At 51.2% G+C, this 25,532-nt stretch overlaps 5 protein-coding genes across 5 annotated transcripts; 2 read left to right on the forward strand and 3 right to left on the reverse strand.

Moving 5' to 3' along the window:
• Positions 1–641: 641 nt before the first annotated feature.
• On the reverse strand, positions 642–5,604 carry VTN77DRAFT_6429 (uncharacterized protein; the record flags this gene model as incomplete). The annotated part of the gene is made up of 3 exons (XM_069422706.1): positions 642–2,283; positions 2,335–2,452; positions 2,508–5,604. The coding sequence occupies 3 exons, from the start codon at positions 5,602–5,604 to the stop codon at positions 642–644; spliced, it is 4,857 nt and encodes a 1,618-aa protein (XP_069281339.1).
• A 3,154-nt stretch (positions 5,605–8,758) lies between these two features.
• On the forward strand, positions 8,759–11,849 carry VTN77DRAFT_6430 (uncharacterized protein; the record flags this gene model as incomplete). The annotated part of the gene is made up of 3 exons (XM_069422708.1): positions 8,759–8,995; positions 9,068–9,166; positions 9,234–11,849. 3 exons carry the CDS (start codon positions 8,759–8,761, stop codon positions 11,847–11,849), a joined length of 2,952 nt encoding a protein of 983 aa, XP_069281340.1.
• Positions 11,850–14,092: 2,243 nt separating this feature from the next.
• Positions 14,093–16,304, reverse strand: VTN77DRAFT_6431 (uncharacterized protein; the record flags this gene model as incomplete). Its single annotated transcript, XM_069422709.1, has 2 exons — positions 14,093–16,017; positions 16,088–16,304. 2 exons carry the CDS (start codon positions 16,302–16,304, stop codon positions 14,093–14,095), a joined length of 2,142 nt encoding a protein of 713 aa, XP_069281341.1.
• Positions 16,305–16,868: 564 nt separating this feature from the next.
• On the forward strand, positions 16,869–21,617 carry VTN77DRAFT_6432 (uncharacterized protein; the record flags this gene model as incomplete). Its single annotated transcript, XM_069422710.1, has 5 exons — positions 16,869–16,913; positions 16,970–17,258; positions 17,314–20,223; positions 20,271–20,924; positions 20,977–21,617. 5 exons carry the CDS (start codon positions 16,869–16,871, stop codon positions 21,615–21,617), a joined length of 4,539 nt encoding a protein of 1,512 aa, XP_069281342.1.
• A 567-nt stretch (positions 21,618–22,184) lies between these two features.
• VTN77DRAFT_6433 (uncharacterized protein) lies at positions 22,185–23,903 on the reverse strand (the record flags this gene model as incomplete). The annotated part of the gene is made up of 1 exon (XM_069422711.1): positions 22,185–23,903. The coding sequence occupies one exon, from the start codon at positions 23,901–23,903 to the stop codon at positions 22,185–22,187; it is 1,719 nt and encodes a 572-aa protein (XP_069281343.1).
• Between the last annotated feature and the right edge of the window lie 1,629 nt (positions 23,904–25,532).

Genomic DNA, 25,532 nt, shown 5'->3' on the forward strand with positions numbered 1-25,532 from the left:
ATTCAAGACAAGACAGGACCCTTAAGACCCTTTCTTTTTTTTTTTTCATTTCAACCTTTCTTTCTTTTCGACTTTTTTTTTAACTTGCAACAGAGTTTTTGACTGATGTTTTTTTTTTCTGTTGAAGACTAACTTAACTGGATTAGATAGAGGAGATGCATATTGGAAAGAAAGGCCAATCAATCAATTAATTAGACTGCTCCATAGAAAATGAATAAGATAGAGGAAGAAACAGAAATATAGGCTTTTTTTTTAACAAGCGCAAAAAAACCCCCATATTCAGTAGATTTTCCATTCACCTTCCTTTTAAAATGTCGCAGGTATGTGATATATATGAAAACTAAAATCCTGAGGACTTCCTAGAATGGTAACGTAACTAGGTATTCATTCCCAGCTGTATTAATTGATTTAATTAATTAACACAAGGACCACTTCCTAGGAAAATCTCACACTGTCTATTACAACGAATATGGACAGATAGATAAAATAGAAGATAAAATATATTATGTATGTACATTACGTAGGTATATATATGGCACATATAATATATGACACAAGAAACAAAGCTCTATAGCGTCGAAAAGGAAGAGTAACTGTAGCCACGTGTGCAACAAGCATAATAATAAGCCAAGAAACTGGCCTTAGGTATTATGGGCCGGTTCTTTTCCCTTGGTCGTCCGAGGCCGTCTATGGCCACGGTGGGAGTTGCTACCACCTTCGTTGGCCTGGCCTCCGATAGGAGGAGCTTTTGGGTGATTCGAGCGGTGGCTGGTATTCCGTTTCTCTGGGGTAGCAGCAGCGGACGGCTGTATAGCACCGGAAGGAGCTTCAGATGTGCTACCATCCTTGCTCCGGTCCTTGCGCTGCCCTCGATTCTTCCCTCGTGATCGCTGCTCCCCTTTGCGTTCTTTAGCGGCCGCCGCAGCGGCTTCAGCCTCCATCACGCGTTTGCTTTCTTTGTCCCACCACTCTTGGAATTCCTGCTCGAGCTGGATATCCTGGAGACTGTGTTTGGCTGTTACAGCCTCGCGAAGTTCGTCCTTCTCAGCCTGCTGCTGGAGGAGAATGGTTGCCAATGAAAGTGGGCCAGATGAAGATCCGGTGAAACTGGGGGCTGGGCGTTCTGGACGTGGAGTGTGACGTATGGACTGAATAATTGGCTGCGCAGGCGTAGATGGGGTAGGTGATGGTTGAGCAGGCTTTACAGGTCTCGGTGGAGTTGAGAGAGGATTCGATTGTGACGGACTCGATCCTGGCATTGGTCTCCCTGGCGGTACACCAGCGAGTGTTTGCCGGAGAGTCATGGCAGGTTTCTGGGTTGCCTTCACTTGGTCAGAGGCAGTCTTTCCCCACCCTGGCTCAGCAGACGGCTCACGCGGAGCCGAAACTGCCTGTTTGGCCGGAGTTTGCCATGGTGATTGTCGGAATTCCTTGGCCTTTTGCTCGGCTGCCAACTTTTCTTGAAGTTGCTGCTGCTGGAGCTTCTTCCTCTCTCTTTGGGAAAGTCTCTGAGTAAAAGTACCACCTGTGGAGTTATTTTGACGGCCCGACATGCCCAGAGTCAGGTTCGAGACTCGTGATTGTGATGCTTCAGCCATAATGTCCTTCAAGTCCCGTTTGCCTCCTGATATCACCGGTGAACCCCAGGGGGATTTAGAGGCGGAATTTCCAGGAGATGGAGAACCTGGTTGGAGCTTTTGTGGAGTCGGAATCAGGCCTTCAGCCGAAGTTCCACCGCCAGCGCTGTCCATAGAGCCCATTTTGTCATCTAGATAACTTCGCTCGTCCAAAGAATCACCCTGGCTTAGTTTCGGCTGACTAGATCCCAGTGAAGGACCAGAGGCTTGCCAACTGTCACCTATCTCCTCCGGCTTAGTCTTGCGCGGAGGAGCAGGCGACAGAGTACCCTCTTCATCCATTTGGAACATCAAATCACCCGTAGATTGTCTGGATTTGAGCACAGGACTGTTGACCACGGTCTTGCCCTCACTGGACTGGAGGGGCTTTGTTTTCCGTGCTGATGGTGAGGACGTTGATTTGTCAAGACCGCCTGCTCGAATCCTCTCATCATGCAGCTCATTTTGGTCCAGTCGGGATTGAAGCCTCATCGAATCGATTCGTCTCTGTCTGTCATTCTCTATTAGGCCTACTAACTCCGGATACTTCTCCAGGATGAAATCTTCAGAGTTACGGCCGCGAGAAACAGGATAGCGGGCGAGCTGGTTTTCTTGACAGATCGCGTCAAGCTCGCAAAGCAACTCCTCGTCCAAGTCATTCAGCAACCTAGCGAAAGTTAGAGTCATGCGGGCCGCAAGACGGGTCTCAGTTATTTACCTATTCTCCAGCATGACTTCGAGGTTAAGGCATATATACTCCAAAGCAGCCTCCTTGAATTCCGTCACTGTGCAAGGTGCCACAGCATTCAGAAGGTGACAGACATTCCGCGTGTTGACTAATTGGCTGCATTAGCAATGATCTCTGTGGAATGTATTTCCGTTAAGACTCACCAAATTGCCCAAGCATCTTCTGGCAGATCTGAGCAAGTCGATCGATCATCAGCTCGTTCGCGACTGACATAACGTCAAGGATGAGATCAATGAAATCGTCAAGATTCGCAGATCTGACATCGTCAAACAATTCCACTTCGGTGTCTCCGTAAATGTGACGCAGGACAAAGGAGAATATTTTTGGTTCAATATCCTTGAGATCAACGCTGATCGTGTCCTGTGCTGGATCACCGCGGCGTGACGCAAGCCATCTACCACCAGAGCGACCATGAAACAGACCTTCAAAAAAAGGACATCTCTGACAAAGGAGCTGGCTATGCGCTTTCGCCGATCCTCCCTTTAATTGAATCGTCACATCGCTGCTCTCAAAGAAAGCTGGATCCTTTATGGCCCGTTCCAAGTCGACGTTCAAACTTCGGGTCGGTTCAACCATTACTCTAGCTGCCCGTTCCAAGGTTCGAAGTTCCAGGTGGGTAGCAATACGCATCACTTCAGTCCGGACCTGCCGGTATCGGAAGGCGTTCGCCGAAGAATGTCGGATCTCGCGCCAGACGTCCAAGACATTGTCGGTATATAAAAAGAAGACCAAGTTCAGTATCGACAAGAAGTCGACACCCTCGAAAGAAATTTGGATTTGTCCATTTCGATCATACTCGATCGCAAGGACATCTGGGATTGAGAAGTAATAATTCTGTCGAAATTGTCCGAGAGCTTTTCTTAGAACCGTACTTCGTCCAGCGAGGACGAACTCATGAACAGGGATTCGGATGTCAGACGTCGTGCTCTTGATCCAGATTCCTCCTTGCGCGTTCTCGCCGTACAATTCATGTGCCTCCAGGATGGGCTTGATCTGCGATTCAATATCAGGTGACGAAAGGACTGCCGCCTTGATCTTGGCAACCAGACTAGGTGTTGAGTGGAGGTCCGAAGGCTCTTCAATCGTATCGCCAGTTTGCGCTGTTAAATCTTTGAATGGCAGAAGCTGGAAGAGATCATGCCACAGGGTAGACTGGCCAACATGGATCTGCTCTTTGGCCACGTCGCATTCTCGCTGGGCGATTGCGTAGGCGCCATAGGCGTTGCTTCTCACACCAACTACCCTAGAAACACCAGGGATACGGACAAATTTATAGTCTTTGGACCCAGCTTCTTTGATCTTCGCACACTTTTCTTTTCTCCAGGCTGAGCCAGAGGTTGTGCAGATGATGATGGAGCCGTCCTGCCCGACACCGACATCTCTGACCGCCATATGCGCCTTCCTGACGGACCATACCCGCTCTGGCGGAGACAAGGAATTCCGGATCTTCGCAGGATTCGTAGTGGAAGCAGCGACAGAACCGGTGTCAGGTTTGTTGTTCACCTGCACAGTGTACACTTCGCCGAAGCTCGACAAGGCACAGATGGTGTTCCGGCCGGAGGTGACTTTGGTGATGTGATTGGCAGCACTACCATACCTCGTAGCCAGGAAACTGTTTTTGATGAATGAAGAGCTATAGTCCAGAGGGAAAACGACCTTCGAGTAACCGTAGTGTGTGAAAACCCAGACATCGTGGCTCTCGAGAAGCACAGTCGTAGCCCGGTCAATAGCTGAGACCATCTGAATCGGGGAATTAAACAAGGAGACGCCAACGCGCCGTGGAGTCACTTGCACATCGAGAGAACGGGCATCTGAATCAACTAAGCCAAGCTGGCCTTCGTTTTTGCCAAAGGTATAGAGTCCTGAGTTGGTAAAAACCACGGAATGAATGGAGGAGGCAGCTGCTCCGAGGATGACTTCGCGCTTGAAAGGATTGAAGATCTGTCTGGGAGTAGTTTGTATTGGCGTATCGTTTTTATTACCCGTTCGCGGGAGGTTGTAGCCTAGCTGTCCATATTTGTTGCTTCCCCAGGTGAAAACCTCTCCCTGCTCGGAGATGGCAATGGAATGATCTTGACCCAGGGCCACAGAGACAATTTTCTTCCCTGCCAGCGCTCCCGTTTCGATACACACGAAGCTGAACCTGGTCACCTCGTCGCCCGTACCCAGGCGTCCACCTGGTCCAAAGCCACACATGAAGAGATTCGACTCGGGATCATTGGTTAGGACCGCTGTATGCAGCTTGGACATCACGACATCTTGAAAGACAACGGGCTTGTTTCTGATAACAGTGGGCAGGTCGGTCGGACGGCTGGTGTCCTGGCTAGCAAACGAGTCGTGTTCTCCTCGGCTTGCCCGAGCCTCCTTACGCTCACGGTAGAATCGTTGCAGCAAATGCTCCGGGCGCTCCACAAAGATTCTCTCGGGGAACTGGCGGTCATCCTCATCTCCGAGACCCAGCGTCAAATTCTTGTTGCTCCCAAACGTGAAGACTTCATCAGCTTGCAGATTGACACGCGGCCTCAGGGTGGCTCTGGCTCCGGTGTCCTCGCCATAATCCTCTCCGTATGCCGAATGACTGATAGAAGATGCATCGCTGTCACCCGGATCTGCAGTTGTCGGATTCTGCTCGCCATACAGCGATACGGTCCGCTTGATGTCGCGGGCCAGAATTGTTGCCCCGTAAACATCAAATGGGCTATTTCCCTCTCGATCCTTGATCTTTATCAGGCCACCGGACGGATGATGCGCTGCATTGGGAGTGCTGAAGTCGGTTGCATCACGCATGTCCCGCGCCATCAACGCATGGGCGATTGATGCATTCCCAGCATACAGAGCCCGATGTAGAGCTGTCCATCCACTCTCCAAATCCTGAGCGTAAATATCGACGAAAGGCACCTCCAGCAGGGCGGTCGCAAACTCGATGGCAGTCGGTTTGGGCGACGAAGCGATGAGATGCAGGAGGGTCCGACCATACTGATCCCGGGCATTCACTTGCGCTCGAGACAATGGAGCCGTGTTCGGGCGTGAGAAGCCGCTGCGATCGGCGAACGAGGTTCCTGGAGAGGTACCGGTGGTTTTCTTGCTCCTCGGAGAAGACGCTAACGGACTTCCGACCTTGGGCGTAATATTTCCTCCCGCCGTTTTCTGGCCAGCAGAAGCGTGGCCAGCGGTTGCCAGGAACCGTTTGAAGCTGTCGACATCATCCTGGAGGAAGTGTTTCAGGAGCGTGCTACTCATGTGCCACTTGATGGATCGATCGCAGAAACTCTTGTCAGCCTGGGAGCCGAACCTCGCTGTAACCACGAAGGATCACGGCGTATTTAAAGGGGCTCTACAGGCCGCAAGAGATTTCCGGGTGGATGGAAGCGAATGAGGGAGGGGAAATGCTATCAAAGCGAACGCGCACACAGGCCTCTCTGGATGTCGGTAACACGAGGACACGAGTAATGCGGGACGGGTACGGGCGATGGACGGTAGAATGTGGGGTGGCGATGCGGGTTGTCTCTGGCGAGCAGCTGTTGGGTCGCGAGTCCGCGCGTAGAAAGTGAAAGCAGGAATGACCGGGAAGAAGCCGCTATTATGGCGAAGATGAGGAGAGGAGACTCGAGGCAGGTTATATGAGATTGGCAAGCCCTGAGAGTTCGATGGTCGAGTGCGATCTTGACCCGTGGATGTCAGGATGCTATCGGGAGCACGCGTGGCCAATCAGGGAGAGCACACCCCTCCATGCGAATTGATGACAGGTTCCTCAGGAAGCTCATGACTATCAGTCCCTCGGATCTGGACGTTACTGTGATGGTTCCCTGCCCATGATTTCCTTGGACTCGTGCTAAATCGACTGGAGAGTGATCGCTCAACATGGGGTGCAGCTATCGGAGCTCCCCGCGCGGATACTCTCGAAGATGATGGAAGGGGAACTCGGCTGAACAGGTTCTACCAAGGTAGACAATCCTACTCCAAAAGGCACGATGAAACCCCTGGGCGGGGAAGGGTACTTAATCCAAGACATATGGGTCGTTTATTGACGAGTAAGAGCTCTGGGTTTGCTGCATTTCCTTGGATGGACCCTGCTCACAGAGTCGAACGCTCAACATGGTTGTTGAAGTACAGTATTGTCACTATTATCACGAAGTCAAGGTGATCGATAATGCACGGGTCCTAAGGACAGTTCAGGTGTCGAAGAAAGCATGAACCTGTTGCTGCTGATGACTTGATGCAGCTAGGAAGCACATGACCAAATCACTTATCTTTCTGGACGGGGCCGACCACCCACCACTGCTTTTGGAAAGTCTGTCCTTGGATAAGGCCTGTTAGGTTATCATGATAGGATTCACCATCATTGAAACAGGAGCAGCACATCATCATCACCTCATCTGCCATCTCCTTTCTGGAGGACTGCGAACTCTTGAATTTTTTTTCCTTCTGAGTTATTCTTTTCCTTGTTCTTCAAGCATTACGGTATTATCGCTGATGAAGAAAACGGCAGATGCCTACAGTAATTTCTCCCATCGACAGGGGAATCTTCTGCATCGCTGGACTACTTGCTAAGTAGATAGATCAATCTTTTGTAATCAGCAAGAGATTTCTTGGAATTCGGTGCGCGAGCGGTGTACCGTCGACAGATGATCCGTCCGTTCCTGACCCCGGAATCTGACGGCACACGGGCACCATAATCGGCCAAGATGTCGTTATGCATCTAAGGACCCTGCACACCATTTGGCACCAGACAGCAGCCTCCAAGTCTCTGTGGAGCTCTCCTGCGCAGCCAGGCCTGTGGTTTCTGCAGTGAATGCGCGCCACTGACTGGAGAGAACCGAGGAATCTGTTCTGGCTCCAAACCATGCAGCCAGTCGCGGCATCGAACTGAACCTCCCTGGCATTCCCTCTGCAACTGCAAGCAGCAGCATCCGACGAGGGAAACAGCAATTGACATGTCCGGTGCAGCAACCCGTTTGGCGAGGCGGCCATTCGGGAATTTTCGAGCATGTGCTCGATCCTCTGCCATTTGACGCAGAAGAGAGACAAGACTCGATCTGTACATCTCTCGATGTCTCAGGGCTGAATCCACCAAGCTTCTATCTAGTTACACGATGGGGATAAATCAGGTTAGCCAGGACTGCCATGGCTGAAGCTTGGAGTTGGATAGTGGATCCGTCACCGAGATATGGTCCACTGGGTTCTCGTTCCCAAGCGACGCCCACGGTCCCTGGGCCAGTGAGCCTTGCCCCGTCGTAAGAATGACAGGTATCGTACCGAACAAGACGGCTCGTATTGTCATCCATCACCTGCACCATTCAGGCCCGGCGGTCACCCTGGATGCCCTGTATCGCTGATTCGTGTTTACCTAAGGAGGCCCTCGTAGATCGTCCACTGATGGGGCTAGTCATGCCGAATCTCGGTCAGGCTGTACTAAGATGGCGGCTGTTCGGCGAAGTTCGGTGCGGTACGGTATGGTTTCGAACGGCACGCAGCGGTGCCTGCGTCGGGGTGGCCAGGCCATCCATGATGATGCCCCAGACAGGTATCGATACGCCTTGACCTTCCTTACCGCCTTGCTCCAAGGTTATCGCCAACGCTCGCTGAGCTGCTCTCCGTCCTTCCTCTCCCCCAGAACTTGATCGTCATCAAGGCTGCCCGTCCCGTTCATAATATATATTTTATTTCTGTTCTGAATCCTTTTACTTCATTGCTGCCCCATTTCATCCGGTGCTGGCAGCTGATTGTTTTCTGCCCTCATCGCAGCATCCTTCTGTGGTGCTCGCAGCCACTTGACCGCCCCAGTCCGTCGAGTCATCCGTGTGCGTCACAGGCGCCGTCCATCTCACTGCCACTACCCTGGTAGGTACTGCATCTCATCCCATTTGCATCGCGGCTCACCCAGCTGAATTACTTACTCCTTTGCGACAGAACCTTGTTTTTTGACCCTTTTTCTCAACATGGCTTTCTGAACTGTGTTGTTTCTCACCTTGTGAGGACGCACTGTTCCCCGATTGATTGAGTCCGCAGGCATTAGTGCGGAGAAGCTCTGAACCTGTCTAGATCGGATCCTGCTCCCTCGACTGTTGCCTAAACGACTAGCAATGCCTGTGATATCCCTCCTCCATTTGTCTGTCACTTAGCATTTTTGGATACTACGGTGAATCGCTTTCTGTCCGCCTGATCTCGACGTCGCCGCCATCAGTGCCTCCGTTCTGTCAGGTAGTTAGCATGGCCCATCTCTGCTGCCTCGCGACGTTCCCTCGACCCGCCTGATAACCCGCACTCTCCTTATATCTGATTGCGTTTGAGGCCTGCTGCTGTCTCCTGTTGATTCCGTCCTCGAGAATACTTTTCTTTGTGTCCTCCCCCTTCCTCGGTTGGCCTGCAGCGGCTGCTTTCCCGACACCATACCATGCATCAACTTCCGCGCACGCCGGTGACGGCGACACCAACAGGCCCGCCGCGGCCAAGTTCGACCAGGCTCGACAGTTCAAGAGACCAAGATACCGAATCAAACGGGCAGTCTTCCAACGCCGGGGCGGATGCTACAAGAGGACTCGGTATTGATGCCGGAGTCGAAGCTTCGGAGCAGGCACAGAAGACCACGCCTGCGAAGGAGGCTATGGCAAAACTCAATCAGATCATATCGGTTGGTCATTTGTCTTCTCATCTTGGCCTTCAGAAGGTCGAGCCGCGCTGATGCTGAACATTACTTCTGCAGAACTACCACACGAAAGCTGCTTTGATCATCCTACACTCGCGGGTGGATCTCCCACCCGTCTACAGTAAAGGCTCTGATACCCCGAGAGTCAATCGCTGGGTAAGTTTTCGGTCCGGCCATTTTTCACGGCTGTTATGCTTGTAGCTAACATTCTATTGTGGAATAGTTCAACGTCGAGCTAGATGAGACAGACGTTCTCCGGGAGAGTCTGCGACGATGGAGAACCTGCGACGCAACCGACCACCGACCCCCACCGATGGTTATCGAGACATTCCTGGATGCCAACGAGCTTACGAATAACCAAAGCCTGGTCATTCTGGATGACAATGGCAAGCGCTGGGACGTGGTAGAGGCCCTTGCGGCGTCTCAAGACGCTGCAGTTAGGTCCAACCCAAATGAGATCATCTTGGAGCGGTGGAGAGTCGAACTGGGAGAACCATCGGGCAAGCCTCCTCCGGATCTGGCTTCGATCCTACCAACCGTCTACAAGAAGAGCATTGTCCTATTTCGATCATTGTTCACATACTCTAAGTTTCTCCCCGCTTGGAAGCTCGCCAAACGTAACGGGAAAATGCGCGCCAACCCGGCTTTGAGGATCAAGTATCGAATTCGGGAAGCATCCGTTGCAGATCAGGGTTCCGGTTCCGATAACTTGACGATCCCCCTTCACGGTGGAAGCGGTAAGGTGGTCGAGACCTACTCGTTCGGTACGACGGAGTCGCCTGCCGGTCCCTTCTCGGTACAGGTAACCTATCGCATCAGCTGCGACTTCAGGGTGGACGATTCTGAAGCGCTTCTGAGTTCTCGGTTTATGGGGGCGGACGATGAATTCTTCCGCCCTTCATTACCCGCAGAAGAATCAAACCGGGTGGGCGCTCAGGAGTCGGGATCCCTACCGCTAGGAAGAAGAGTCGTTGTTGAGAATCCGGATCGGACCCGTGCTTATGGAAGTCTGTCGACTTTCCACCAGGTCGGTCCGACAACCAGCGCGAGTCCCATATCAACCCTGCGAGCTGCGCGAGAGTTAGGGACGACGTCTCCATCTCCTTCGGGGTCTCCTCCACAGAAGCTTCTGCCGGCTGCTAAGATTGGACCAGTAGGACGCGCCGCAGTGCTGGCTGGGGAAGGCAGCTCCGGTATTACTAGGCGTCCGTCTCTAACCTTCCAGCCGTTCAAGGCTCCACCATTGTCTGCATCACCTTCCCTGGTAGACCATGGTCGTACTACGCCTGCGCCAGCCAACGCCGCCGACACAAAGAGTATGCCCCCGCCTACGGAGCCGGCCTCGTCCAGCCGTAAACAAGCTACGGCCCCTCCTGAACAGGCAATAGCCTCTTCTACTTCAGCATCTCCCAAACCTGCCCCCATATCAAGGTACAGCAGTTCGTTTAGCCACCGTCGTGGCAGATTATCGTCCGGAGGTACCAACCGGACAGATGATGACAACAACTCCAGCGGAAAAGCCAGCGCAACCTCATCAAATGCGCAGCCTGGATCAGGAATCCTTGCGGAAGTGACTGGAACGAGTGGCGATTCTCTTCACGCCGATGACGAAAATATATCCGATTTCTTGAAGATGCTTGATTTAAGAAAGGATCTTTTGAACCCCGTCAAAGCGTCAGCTGTTGATGCAGCCACTCGCAGAACGTCGGCCGCGTTGACTCGGTTTCAACGTATGCGAGATTCCAACGCCGCACTGTCGGACTCCATGTCATCCTCGCTGCTTCTCCATCGCTCGTCGGCGTCGTCAAGTAGACAGTTGTCCAGCGTTCCGCCGATGGTCGCGGGGACTTCGATATCGACATCCTCATCGCCTGGGAAACCGATTTCTCCCCACACGCCTCACACTCCCGCCATACCCTCACGCCTGAGTTCCAACAGTATTATCAGTTATGATGATCCGGAAGGAGAATGTCCCCGCCAGCGATTGGACGTCGAGCATGATTCCCCAGCTGAAGAGAATGCTAGCGATGGGACAACACTCCGTGCAACTCGATCTGGGGCGAACGCTATAGACATCCCCAAGTCTCCTCGGCCGTTCGGACCGAGTTTCCGCCGTTCGAGTTCCGCTGCCCAGAATCGTCGTACTACAGTCGGGGGCGATGACGACGAAATCTTTCCGTTTGGGATGCGGAGTGTCAGTCTCGGTGCTGAGGAGCGATCTCATTTAAGCCTCAGCGCGCTTTTGCGACAACAGGAGTTTGAGAATGCCACGGCAAATCCGGATCAACAATGCTCGGATGCGCGACAACCGTCGTCTATCAACGAAGATTCCTCCAACACATCCTTACCTACATCCAGCCCGTACCGCGAGTTTGGCTCTCACCGTGGACCAGCGGCCGCGTCCAACTCGTCCAACCACCCTTACCAGGCTCGCTTCTCTCACAGCCGGGGACGAGGTTCCTCTGGTGGCCCGCAGTCGCAGAGCTCGACGTCGAGCAGTTTCCCGCGTGGAAGTGCAATCCCATCACACCTCGCCGAGCGCGAGCGAGATCGTGATGGCAGTGCCAGCGGAAGCAATAGCGGAAATTCGATCATGGATATCCGACGCGGCATGGGCCATCGATCAAGTTCTAGCCGATCCACTGCTCCGCATACGACCTCGTTTGAGGAAGATGAACCGCTACTTTTTGCTATGAGCGACTTTGGCGTTTCGCGGCGCAGTTTGGAGGAGGGTAGACGTGGCAGCGTTGGTGCTGACTCTGGTGGGAACCCGGGCGGATCCAGGCGTGGTAGCGGGAGGCGCGGCGCAGGTATGCCGAGTTTCCACGCTTGGCAATGAACTACAAGCTTTCATCTGGTCGAATATGATGCAAGCTAGGTTCGTGTACAAGAATCGCGTGCAACGAATGGATTAATATCTTTTGGATCCCTCACTGCAGTTCACTGCTAAATTGATTGGATGCAGTTGACTGCTGCTTTGATGAACCTTCTCCCGGCCCTCATCTTGTCTTGTACTTGCTTCACTTTGGATTATTCTTTTTTTTTTACACTATATCGCTGTGTTCTAGTCTAAGACGGGGGTCTTGGACGCTTGACATTGCCCTTCCCCTCGCGACTGATCGAGATGACATGCCGACAGTCCATTACGATACCTTTTCAGATTCTCCTACATGGCTTCACGAACACCCGATCCATGATACATTATCTTCTGTCATCTCCGTTTCTCTTGTTTCTTCTAACTTCATTACTCTTTATTTTGTGAACTTTATTCTTTTTTTTTTGTTGTTTTCCCCTATAGACTGGACGACATAGCCGCAAGAGGGAAATCGCTGGATTGAAGTATAGAGAACTGTTTTTGATGATGGTTTTTGCTAATGATCATAGTCCACTGTGAACTGTACCCGTTCTTGCATTGTTTGTTCGTTGGTCTGTTGTTTTGATCTCAAACTGGACAGGGAGCTTCAGGTCTGTTTTTTTAAGTTTCCCCTCAGATTGACCGTGTGTTTACTCTTTTTTTCTTTCGTCTGGCGAGGACTTGTGACTTTTTTTTTTCTTTTCAAACGGATATCTAGCGTCGTGTCATGTCGTGTCTTGTCTTTTTATCTTTCTCTTTGTGCCTTGGTTCAGTCCTCACGAGCTGGAGCATGGATTTCCCCCCCCCCCCCCCCCCCCCCCCTTTTTTTTGGATTTGGATTTTGAAGGGTTTGTTTGTTTTGGCTGGTTGGGAAATCCGGGTAGGAGATATCAATCGATTTTCATGTTCTTTATTTATGTTGTCTTTCTTCGTTTTACGTTTTAGGTCGCTTGGTTGGTTGTAGGAACAGAGATCAATTTTCTTTTCCCAGATTCTACTTCTTACATTTACAGTATTCGTCACTCGCCAGGGATATGTGGTTACCCTAACACTATCATATTAATCTACACCGTTCGAAACGGAAGACCCGATCGACGTATCGACGTTCTTTTCTTCCCCAGGACATATGTAGGCAGAATTATCCACACTCAAGCAGTGGCCCTGGGGCAAAGGCTAGTAGAGGAGGTACAAAACATTACCTACCTAGGTAGGCATCGCCTAGCTGGCCCATCTTTCGGTGTTTAATTAAATAATCATTAATTAACGGGACAGGAGTAGTGGTAGTAGGTGGTAGTTCTCCTTTAAATTAAATAAATAATAAGCAGAACAGAACAAATGAACAGAGTGCCAAGTTGAAGAAATTAACTTACGTACTTTTTACCAGACTGACGTAGTAAGTCGACGACAGAAGGGCGACGTTAGATATTATTATTAGGTATTGTGCGGTCGATTTGGTCGATATCTGTCTTGAAAAAAAAGTCTGTCCCATTCAACATTTAGTTTTTGAGAAGAATTTTGGTCATTATTACCTATTCATTTCACGGGGTATCTATCCTATCTATCTGTTTATCTGCCTTGTCTCCTGTCCTAACTAAGCACACTTCACTTCAGTTATATACCGTCCGTTTTTTTTTTTTACTCTGCCGTAGATCATTATCCGGGTGTTTTGGACCACATCACACTCCCCAGCATTTTTTTTTCATATCCGAGCTAAGAGTTGCGAGAAGTGCTCAGGCTCAGGCTCAGAAACTCACTCCCCTGTCGTGTCAAGTCTCAAAACTCGATCAAAGGTATTATCCTGGGATCAATCTTGTTGAGTCAAAGACCAAGACCAGGACCAGGCTGCTGCTGGTACATACGTTGATAGGGACCGATCGTTCACGACGGGATGGCTGAGAAAATATATGCCCCTCTGGCTGGGGAGTCTGGAGCCTGGACGATAATAGATGGCATGGGTCTAGGTTCCCGTTCGTTGCTGTACTGGATGGAAATGATGGTGATGAAAACACGAGGTGTGTTTCATCTAGGTCATGGAATTCGGAGGCAACTGATACCACCGCTGTGTCTGAAAGATCTTGACAATGCCCTTCAAACACTTCAGAAGTGTTGTGATATCCGACAACCAACTGACATCACTTCTTTCGTGATGGACGTCAGACTGCAACCGTCTCGAGACAGGTCATCGGATTGTCCTCCAGCTTCAAGCACCGACTCTAGCGCGCAACAGTTCACATCCGCCGGAAGGTATTTCCTGACGCGCTTCGTCGCTCCTTGTTTCGGTACTGCTTGTCTGCCTCCGCTGATTCTGCGTCGGGCTTTGGCTTCGATTTCGGCTTGGGTGCAAATGTCACTTCCTTTTCGCCAACTGCGCTGCCCCGAACTGGCTTCTCCTTCACACGCATCTTCTGAGCTCGGGACTCGAAGGACCGATCCCGGACTGGGCCGGCTGTTGTGGATGAAGAGACCTGCATCTGGAGGGCAGGCTTCTTGTTGTCCTTCTTTGTCTTGTCGGACTGTTTGGACTTCTTTGCCGGCTTCTCATCCTCACTACTACTACTCTCCGACTCGTCGTCACTGCTCGAGCTAGGAACTTCGTCAATTTCCTCCTGTTCCACGGCTGTCAAGCCGCGCTCCTTTCGCTCAGAGTTCTCGGGAACACTGCCTGTATTCAACAATTTATACTCCTTGGAGTTCTCGTCCACAGCAAATTCCTCGTCCTCGAACATCTTCTTGAAACGGCTATCGCCGAGCAAGCCCTTTGCAGAAGGCTCTGAAGGAGCGTCAAGCATTTCCTCATCGCCTCCTTGCTCCAAAACCTTCTGGGCTTTGCGACGTTCTTCTTTCTCTTGTTTCTCAAGAAGCCTCTCAGCCAGCTTCCTGTTGACTTTGACTTGTACTTTCTTCTTCCCTCTGATCCGGCTCTCCCGTTCTTTATCGATCTTTTCTTTGATCCTCTTGGCCCGCTCTTCCTCCCAGATGTAAGGATTAGTGATCAACCGGGCCTCTTCATACAATCTTTGGGCCACGAAGTATCCATGCATGTAAGGCCGCAAGAGATTTGTCCTTCCGATCAAATGATCCAAGTTCAGAGTCCGCAGCTGAGGCACCGTCAAGAATTTGTAGTTGTCGTAGACAGCGCCCGCCCGACCAGGGTTGAATGCCATAGGGTCGTTTGGATCTTCTGCCATCTCCTCAACGAGGTTGTCCAGGAAAGAACACCACTTCGGAGCAGGTCCCAGTTGAGGGATGAAGAATGCGTGCTGCTGTCTACCTTCGTTAGCGGTTAGGATCATTCCGCTGTCTTTGCACCACGCGACGCAGTTGATATCGACGGCGGGTTCGACCGATGTCCAAGGAGAACCATCCCGGGGATCCCATATCTTGATAATTCTTTTATCGGAGGAAAGAATCTTGGGTTCCATTGTTTGTTCGCGGGTGTAAGAAGATGGCAGGAGAAACTTCAGCGTGTGAATGGGGTAGCCGTATCCCTGATCCTTTTTCAGGAACGGCACTGGCGACCGCAAATCGTACAAATGGATAATTCCGTTTGATGACCCGGTTCCAAGAGTCAAGCCCGACCGGTGGAATTCCAGGGCGGTGATCTCCTGGCGCGCATCCCCTGGCTGGTCCTGGGACGGAGGCAATAAAATCCCCGCTCGTCCTCGAGCCCGCGAATCCCAGAGTTCGACAGTTCCAATTGAGGTGCCAAAAGCCAGAAGATTGTGACTCTCTTCGGCAATAGCACCCGTATTCACCGCACCCGTATTGATGCCACCTTGCAACGAGCCGCCGCCCACTGTCGTGTAATCATCTCCGCCCACGTCGACCTCGTAGCTTCGCATGTATCGACCAAGTTCCAGATTCAGCCGAAACACTTCTCCCATCCCATCCTGATTGACACCAACCGCTGGAACCAGTGCCTCTGCGGACTGTCGATCGTAAACCAGGTCGCGACCGTACCTGGGAAGTCTCATCGTATAATGACATCCTTGCGGGGTGTGGAACTCAAGTGACCGATCAGCTTGCAAATGTAACGATTTCGAGTAATCAGAAGACAAGAGCAGAAATGTCGTATTGAGCGACACCGTGTGGCGAGCCCAAGACAGAGACAAGTGCGGCAGATAGTGTGTATGAATCTGAGGCTTGTAGGTCCCTTTACATTGCTGCGGTCAGTACAAGACGAAGGACAAGAATAAGGACGTATATAAAGACGTGAGATCTACCTGTGCTCATCACCCACTGGCCATCTTCGCTGACGCGAATACACTGGCTGGCCTCCTCAAACTCAAAGTCCTGCAGCAGTTCGACGCGATTGGCATATTCCGGATCGTGCTTGAGACTCCGCTTCCGCCGTTTGGCCAGCCATTCCGGCAGAGGGCGCGCAGTGGAAGATCCAGAGATCGTATAAACAGGGACGGCGGACTGGTTGGAGAGCCTCATCTTTGCAACCTGGCTCTCGTCAGCCAGGGAGCCTCACTCTGTCACCGCTGCGAGTTTCACAGAAAAATCAGAAATGGAGAAACGCGAAAAGATCTCCGCCAAGATTTCGCCACGTGACGGCGCTTCTCCTCTGACCGGTGCGCCGATCCTGATTGGCCCCAGCGCTCCCCCAGCGTCCCCGAGCGACCTCGAAGCCGCTTCAAACGACGAGAGATCGTCTGTGGTGGATCGTGTCCAGGACTGCTCCGGATTTGCCGCCGCTATCGATGAGGGTCAATCGCCATTGGGATCCTGTGATATGTGAAAGGACTTGTGGCGTCTGCTTGCTCTCCTGTCTTTCGCAGTTCTCCGCCAAGCCTGGCCCCATTCGACTGGGGACAAGCTGTTAATACATGTATTTACTGACAGGCGCCCGATCTTATCAGCTCGTGTTATCGTTTCATGATCCCAATGTTCTTTTTCTTCGCCTGTTCTGGAAATGAAACCGCTTTCAAACGGCGGTTCGGATTTCTTTATATTTTTGTTGAGGAGCAGAGGTGAACTTGCCAGAGAGGCATCTCCGTGATGATGGATTTTCCCGGAGGCGCCATTACCAATATCAGCGTCATTGTGAGTATTTCTTGAAGACGCAATCTTGAAGAATTTCCAGTTAACATCTTGAAAAGGATGGCTTCTCCAATATTTACTGGAGGATATACTCGGAGGAACCCAGTGGTGTTCCTCCCTCTCCGGACGCCACATCCAATGGTTATAACATTCTTAAGCACCTCAGTAGACTCAAAGATCTCGAAATGAAACTGAGGAACTTGGACTGCCTGGTATCCTGCTATCCCAGACGCCTTGGTCTATGGATTTTCTCTGCGACTCCCGGCTTCGAGAGCTTGAGCTCTCTCAGTCAGGAACCGCCCAACTACGAGTCAAATAGACTCGTAATCGGCTCTACATCCCTGAAAGGTAGTTATATCACCTCCATTGATCCTGTTGCTCGTACTAAAACTCTAGGGAACAGTCTCGGCATCAGGAAGCACGACTGCGCTGGACTTGATCAGGTCTCTTTCGGCAGATCCTCAAGCACTTTCTTCAGGGCCGCCGAAGCCTCAGGGTGGAGGAGCCAATGCTTCGAGAGGGGATGGTTATGGGAATGCTGCTGCAATTTACGCATCTTTCGTGTCTGCTGTCGCTGGGGCGATCAATCTGCAGCTGATTCGACGTCACAATGCAATCCCACTGGGAGCACGCACTCTGTTTACGGCCGTTGACAGAAGTAACTACGACAGCCCGACAATAGCTAATGAAGACCTGAACTCTTTTCCCGCGCTGACGACCATTCGGGTTGAATTGAGTCAGGTCGGGAAGGTTATAGTCTCGTTGCATACGGTGTGTCAGAACGGAATCACACGCCTTGTTGGAGCCGTCGGCAGTGGCGCCCATGCTTGGGATATTCAGCCCAACACGGACGTATGGCTCGCTCCAAATGGAATTGTTGCTCGAGTGCTCTCCGTCAATGCTGATCAATCAACTATTCCGACACCCAAGCAGCAGAATATGCGGGCTACAAACGAGGCTGCTACAGAAGCAAAACAACGATTATGGAAGGCCACAGTACTGGAATGGATTGGCAATGCTGGTTTGCCCGTTAATTCGATTGAAGAAGAAACCTGGGTTGAAGTTGAGGTGTGTGAACCGTTTTACACCCGACTCGCATCTGATTATTTGCGCCAGATGGATGCAAGCCAATCTTCATTTCCTCTGAAACGCATTACCTGGCCGGTAAGATATTGCTTCAAAAGGACCAGAGCCACGTCATCGACCTATTTGGAGGGAGTCAATGGTTCTATCAAGGATAGCGACGATCCTTTGCAATTCGCGGAGGATTGGCTAGCTGAAGCTGGTTCTCGCAATGAAAAGCTGGCATCTCGGAATTCTGCATCGGCCCAAGCTCAGCAGAATAAGGACATGTCCACCCCTAGGACAGATATTCCAGATCAGTTTGAGAGTCTGGCTCGAATAGCTCAGTATCCTGATCTTCAAGCCGCGAGTCTTGTGTATCCGACGCCACCGGATGGCGCTCTGGCCCAAGGCATGAGCCAGATTGGCTCTGATGTGTTTGGAGTGGAAGGGTCTGACTTGGCGACGTCTCAGACGCCAGCTGATAGGCCACCTGCGAAACGGGAGGAGCCGACCTCTATGAAGAACTGTTCGGACTCGGATATGATTGTTGGCGGGTATGGTCCATCCAGTGGGCTTGGAGTCGGGTCAGGTCTGTACGACACGAATGATGACGAGGACTTGTTTGGTGAAATGAACGAGAAAGATTTTGGATCAAAAGGCATCAGTGATGCCGATTTTAGCTTCTTCGACGAACCAGACTTTGGGCCCTTGGATAACGATAAAGCAAAGGGACATTTCCCGGAATACCAACAGACTTCCACATTGCCCCAGGCACCCGAGGCGAAGACCGCTCCAGAAGGTATCCCGGCTGAAAAATCACTCGAAGGTCAAGGGATATCCGTAGAGGCTGTTGAAACAGACATAGGGGCCGTAGCTGCACCAAAGTCCAACCTGACTCTCGACACCTCCGTCACAGCTCCATCCAAGCCGCCAGAGATAGTGTCGGAAGATCGACTATCAAGCCATTCAAGGCAGACCATAAGTCCTCCTCTCAGTCCTGTGGAGATCAAGAAGATATTATTATCGGATCCACAGTCTCGTCGGGGAGCGGGTAGACGCAATTCTGACAATCTGACCTTGGACAACAATGCTCGCAGACAGAGCAACTACGACCCAATACCCTTTCGACAGAACTTAACCATATCAGATCGCAAGTACGGAGCCAATGGTCGATTTTTCTTCTCGGAAAAGACAAACGCGGCTACGGCAGATACGCGCGAGGACACGCCAATACCTACCGTTGGATTCCCACGAGGACAAAGGTCACGGTCTGAAAATTATACCGAATATAAAGCCATCGATTCGCAGCAAAGCCCAATCCACTCCACACGAGGCCGGTTACGTTCCCCATCTGTTTCTAGTGATGGGATCACCGACGATAGTAGTGACGATCTTTCAGAAAGAGCAGCATCGCCAACCAGATTAACTGGTCTCAAGAGGAAGCGGCCGGCTTCGGAGGCTGACGGTTCAACCACCTCCTCATTAGAAAGGCTCTCTATTGCCTCTGATGTGAACATGGCAACCTCAAAGGAGGAAAACTCGGTCTTCTTGGGGAATTTCCTCTCAGTCTTCTCCGACTGGTCTTTGGCAGGATATTTTTCAACAAGGCAGAACCAGTTTTCGCCAGTGCTTATACGCAAGGAGGATCAAATTCAACTGGCACAACTCATGGTCGATCAGGTCACCCAGTCATCTCTCTGCCACAAGGTTGATGGGTGCACGGGTCTTCCGGATCTCGAACATGACGCACTTTCACTTCGGACGTTCCTGGAAGACACGACTGTCATGGGCGATATAGAGAGACTCGATTTGAAAACGTATGTTTCTCTGCAGGAAAGCTTGCCAGCAATTGAGAGCTCGGCGGGTCGACAGAATACACAACGTAAAGATATCAGGGGCTCGATAACGAAATTGCCGCCACCGCATTTACGCATTCATCGGGGAAGGGACTTCTTAGAGCTTCTCCCTCCCGCGATATCGTTCTGGGAAACCTTTGGGTTGGAACCGGCAAATGGGGCGAAAAACATCTCTGCATACTGCATTTACCCCCAAAATGCCAAAGAGGGTGCGGACGCTTTCTTAGACCGTTTAGGATTGTTGTATTCAAGCTGCAACCTTGGGAAACACGTCCGAGGGGACAGATCGAAGGTTTTCGAGAACGGACTGGGACCATGGCACATTACGCTCGGTGGAGATTCTGGCTATCTTTCAACAATGCAGTCATTGAGGACCCTCTGTGAGGGCCTAGGTATGAGATTTCTTCTGGTTCTTCTACAAACTGCTGACACTGAATAGGGACTGCGTTGTCGAAAGCTCCGCCTGTCAGAGAGAACTTTGTCATCTACATAATCAACCCATTCACGCACGGTGCCGCGCTTGCAGATATCTGCTCGGCATTTCTACACCTTTTCCAGAAATATATTGGAGACGTCGACCGACATCAGGCCAGACAACACCTCAACGAACTCGTTCTTCAGGTGATACCCATGAGCTTCATATCTTCTCCATCTTCGATTGTTGTTCCCACTCAGACCGAGTATCTAAACTTGGCGTTGGAGGTTTATAATCGGTGCGCTCCCAAAGACACGACTTCTAGTATCATGGGATGTGCACCGCCAGTGCTATTGGCCGAGTCTGTGCCCAAAGCGATCAATTTTAAACTCGCGCCGGAGCGAACGTCGCCTTTTCAGGAAGGGAAATGCCTGCATCTAGCACTCTCGCGGAGCCTCGACCAGCGTTGGATTAGCGCTGCGTGGTCAGACAATTCAGGTGCTTGTCAAGTGACGATGTCGTACTGTGTCCGCACAAGAGGGTCAAGCATTAGTCGAAACCTGTCCGACGTGAGACATGAGATTTGGGAGGCTACCAAGGACATTATGGAGAAGACGCAGACTCGGTGGAAGATTTTCCTTGTTAGGACAGAACCCATAGATCAGGAAGAAATCGACGGTATGGATGATCCTAATCTTGACGGTGTTAGATTACTAACAGATTTCTTCAGCGTGGACGAGTCTCGTTGAACGATATAATCAGATGAGATCCATGCCTGTTGAGCTGGCCATGTTCAGCGTCAATATCGCTCCTGGTCTCCGTCTCGAGCTCCCATCATCCCAGATACAATTGAATACAGTGAACGCTCAGGCATCCTCTACTCCGGTCACCACTCCTCACGGAGGAATACCTTCGCCGGACCAATTTGGCGGTAGTGCCGCGACACCCACAAGCGGTAGCCAGGGCCCTGCGAATGCGCCGACACCGACTGACATATCTTCTGTCATGGAACCCGACTCTGATGCTGTGCTTATCGATGCTTCCGACGAATCCTGGGGGGTCATTCTATCCCACCGTCTCAGCAACTCCCCATTCATGACAGAATACCGCCCCGCGCTGGTGAGCGGCTATCTCCTGCGGCGCAACGGCGTCAGCGACAGCCAGGGGGTGGTCGCGATGGGCGTGAATTTAGTATATACTCAAAGGCCGCCTGCGTCGTACGAAGCTGTCCTGAGGGAAGCTCTCGGCATGTATCGCGACCTGGCGACACTGGCCCGTGCCAAGGGGACACTGCACGTACAACGGAACACGTTGCCATGGCATATTGCCACGGCTGTTAAGGGGCAGGAGTTGTTGAGTTATATCCTTTGATTTGACTGCACAAAACTAGCCGCGTGTGATGTGATGTGATACTTCAACAATGAACTGGAGTTTGGGATATCGGTCTTGATTTGATCTCGAATGCATCATCGGGCCGGAAATCTGGGGTCTTTCTTTCTTTATTTATTCTTTTCGTTCTTTTCGTTCTTTTCTTTTTATTTTGGATGATATCACTCGCATTGGCGTTGGGTATACCACTTCGCGTGAAAAGTATTTGATTTGATTTGACTGCATATATATATATATTATATATTATGTTATATTATGATTATTTCTTCTCACCTACTCCGCGTCGGTCATGAAGTTTTACTGTAGTGTGTACTGTACCTAATGTTGATGTCTGGTTGACCAGCTGGCAGGCTTAGCCTATGGCTGGCGGACTTGTCTGACCTCTTGACCCTGATGTTTTCTTGCTGGATGCGGAGATGAATTGATAGAAACATGTTGCAAAATTACATAACCTTGAAAAGCAGGTCAGGTTAGAAAGAAGCCCCCAACAAGGGCAGTTTTGTCTATCAAAGTACATGTACATACCTTTACTATCAGCAGGAGACGTTGTCAAACCAAGCACGGGGTATCAAAGCAACCATAACCCTTCACCACGCTCATCTCATCGATCAGCGCATCCTTGGTCTTGAACGACCATCCACCGACAGCGTTCACCAGGATGTCACAACGGCGGCGCCCTTGATCCTGTTGTTGAAGAGAATCTTCCATATCACTCGATCGTCTTCTCTGCCACAAGCACGTCCCAGAAACGCCCAGTTCAGAGACCACCTCGCCCGCGTACATCCCCCTGGGCGACATCAGGACGTTGTACAGCGTCGGGGGCTGGATCCGCTCCATCAGGATGTACGAGGGCCACTGCTCCGGCGGGATCGAGGCGAGGAAGTCTGGGATGGCCTCGCCGTAGATGTTGTGTCCTCCGCCTTCCAGCGAGGGTTTCAGGACGTGCGATCTTGCGGAGAGAGGGTCCGTAGCTAGCCTGCGAGCGATACGACCGCCACCACCACTGTCATCAGACTCGTCGAGCGGGTACAGCGGCATGAACGTATCTCGGATTCTCGCAGCCTTGTCCGGTGGCAGCCACCGCTCCAGCGTCCCCGGAACGGCCAGCGCCTGCTGGACCTTCTTGAAGGTCGCGATGTGCGCCAGAAGGGAAGGGCACTTGATGGTGCGGGAGAGTTCCAGTCGGAGACGTGCTTCTCGGCCGGTGATACTTCCGTACTCCTCTGCGTCGTAGCCCGCGCGCATGTAGACGACCGAGATCTCCAGAGGAGCCTTCTTCGACGCCAGCCATGGCGCATGGAAGAGCAGCTCCCGACCCGATTCCGTCAGGGACGTGTGGGCGAGCACGTCGCGGCCGAAATCAAGGCGATACGCCGGCACGGGAGGATCTCTGTTCCAGAGCGCGTACTCGATGGGCCGCTCGTCAGCGATGTTGACGTTGTGCGGTTGGACGATGAACAGCACGGCCGTTTCGGTCGCGACATCGCTTTTGGGTGCACCGTAGGCTGCGTGGGCGGTGGCCAGGCATGAGGCGAGAGAGTTGATTGTGTCGCTGGGTGGGAGGGCCGATAGCTGGATGGGATTGTTATCATCCCTTTCTCCCAGGTTGCCCTCATCGTCGTTGCTATAGTTGTATGCCCCCGTCCGCACCAGGTATCGATGCATATCGACGACTTTGTTCGCGTGCGATCCTCCCGCACACGAGTACGTGTTGAACTCGACCTGTTTGAGCGTGACGTTGGACAGGGCACTACATGCACTCTTCCTACCAGCACCAGCACCACCATCAACATCATCATCATCATCATCATCATCATCATCATCATCATGATCATCTCGCCTCTGGACGTTCAGCATATAATCCGAGCGAAAAATCCCCGCCGAAACCGTCTGCACAGCTCCAACCTTCTTGACCTCGCGATGAACATCCCACAGCGCAGCCGCCAGCGGCTCAACGGGGATGAGATCCTTCGTGACGTCGAAAAGCCAGTCCTCATCCTCGGCGACGGCGCAGTAGAGCTCGTTGTATGTAGTCTGCAGATCCAGCGCGTGCTGGAACAAGGTCCGCGGGAACAGAGTCGGAAAGATGCTGACGCCGATCGGGCGTGCAAGCACGCTGTGCTCTGTCTCCGACTGGACGAGCTTGAGGAGCGAGCCATGGGTGAGTTGCCAGTCTTTGATCTGGGAGATGAGGGCGTCGCCGCGTGAGGGGGAGAGCTCGGGGGGATATGAGTATGACAAGAGTCTCTTCTTTGATCCCTTTGACATGTTGAAGTCTGAATTCTTACAGGAACATAACTACGTAAGTTGACCATGCATAGGAACGTTAATCGAGAGAGAATTATATGTTTTGTGTAGAATAGTACTGTACATATGTAACTTGGCGATGCGCATGAACTTGCGGGGTGCGGCTGTGCAGGCATAGATAGATAACCTTCTGCACAGCATATCTGACATGCAGATAGACAGATGCCAGTAACACATAACAGCATCCTAATCTAACTCGATCCCTTGGTAAACAAGAACCAGGAATTATTACAACAACTCATTGATTAAAAAAAATAAAGCCGGGGATGTATCCTACGGTACAGCATGCCAACCAAAAAAACATTTATATACACAGACAGTCTCTACCTGACTATATAGATATTCGAAAAAGGTAACATCACAATATCGGGAAACACAGCTCTATATGGATAAAAAGAAAGAAAGCTCATACCAGGGGTTCACACTCAGGACCTGCTGGTGCTATGAATGAAAATCCCCTATGCGTTTGGGGAGCTATTACATTGGTTGAAAAGGGAAAAGTTAGGTTCCTTGATCTCTCTCTCTCGGATTTGCATAACTGCAGAAGAGGTTCTTACCAAGGAGATAAAAAAAAATATACGCGTGGAACAGGCAGGCATAGGGTGATTCGCTGGTTCAGTGGGAGGACGGAGGAAGGGAGGGACCTCTGACCTGACCTCCAGCTATGTGTGATGCCACCTTTCTAGGAAGCCGTCACATGCATCCATGGGTCGAGTGACCAGGTCTCACGGGACCAGAAAAGAAGAGAAGAGAGGAGAGGAGAAGACTCTTGCTCCATGCGTATACCACTAGCATGTACAGTACAGTACATAGATACAAAGAATTTACGCGTAGATGGCTGAAACGACATGATGACGAGATGAATAAATAAATACCGATCACATGGTGAGATCTTGGATAGGCAGAAAGCAGATAGGAGAGAAAAGAATACCAGATGTATTAAGAATACTTGGGAGATAGGATACTTTCCAGCATGTCAGAGGAATTACAGTGCAATAGTGATTAAATACCTATCTAGGCGGCATTCTCAGCCTCTGTCGTCATTTAGGTGGGTTATTGGTTTTGCCACCTCTTACTGTAGGGAAACAAGGAGGACGACAGGCCCGTCCGTCTTTGAAGGAAGGCATATTCGCCTCGGGATGAGAAAGAGATATGGCGAGTCCATTCCTGCAGCCAGATGCCGGTCACAACACGGGACAACATTGCAGATCGAATGCGGTGTCTGATTTGCAGGGTGGGATGAGGGACAAATTCAACCATCTAGATCACCGACATGATGGGACACATGTCATCGAAATGTCTTTCAGAGCTCATGACCGAGGCAAACAAAACAAGGCAGACTCGAAGGAGGCTCCTGGTCTAGCCGTTTCTATCCAGCAGGAACCTGATTAAGCAGACGTGAACAGAAAATAAGTTCAGGATTAGCAGACGTCAATCTGAAAGCAGGTAATTTGCTACGAGGAGCACGAATGGATCACAGTGATAGGCAACAACCACGCCAGACGATAGTCAATGACAGGCGAATGGACATGATGATCGAATTGGTAAGCAAGGCCGATTTCTTGCCATATGGAGTACTAGCGTCCCTGG

The sequence above is a fragment of the Rasamsonia byssochlamydoides genome (genome assembly GCF_041956645.1).
Source record: "Rasamsonia byssochlamydoides strain NRRL 3658 unplaced genomic scaffold VTN77scaffold_5, whole genome shotgun sequence".
Lineage (NCBI taxonomy): Eukaryota > Fungi > Ascomycota > Eurotiomycetes > Eurotiales > Trichocomaceae > Rasamsonia > Rasamsonia byssochlamydoides.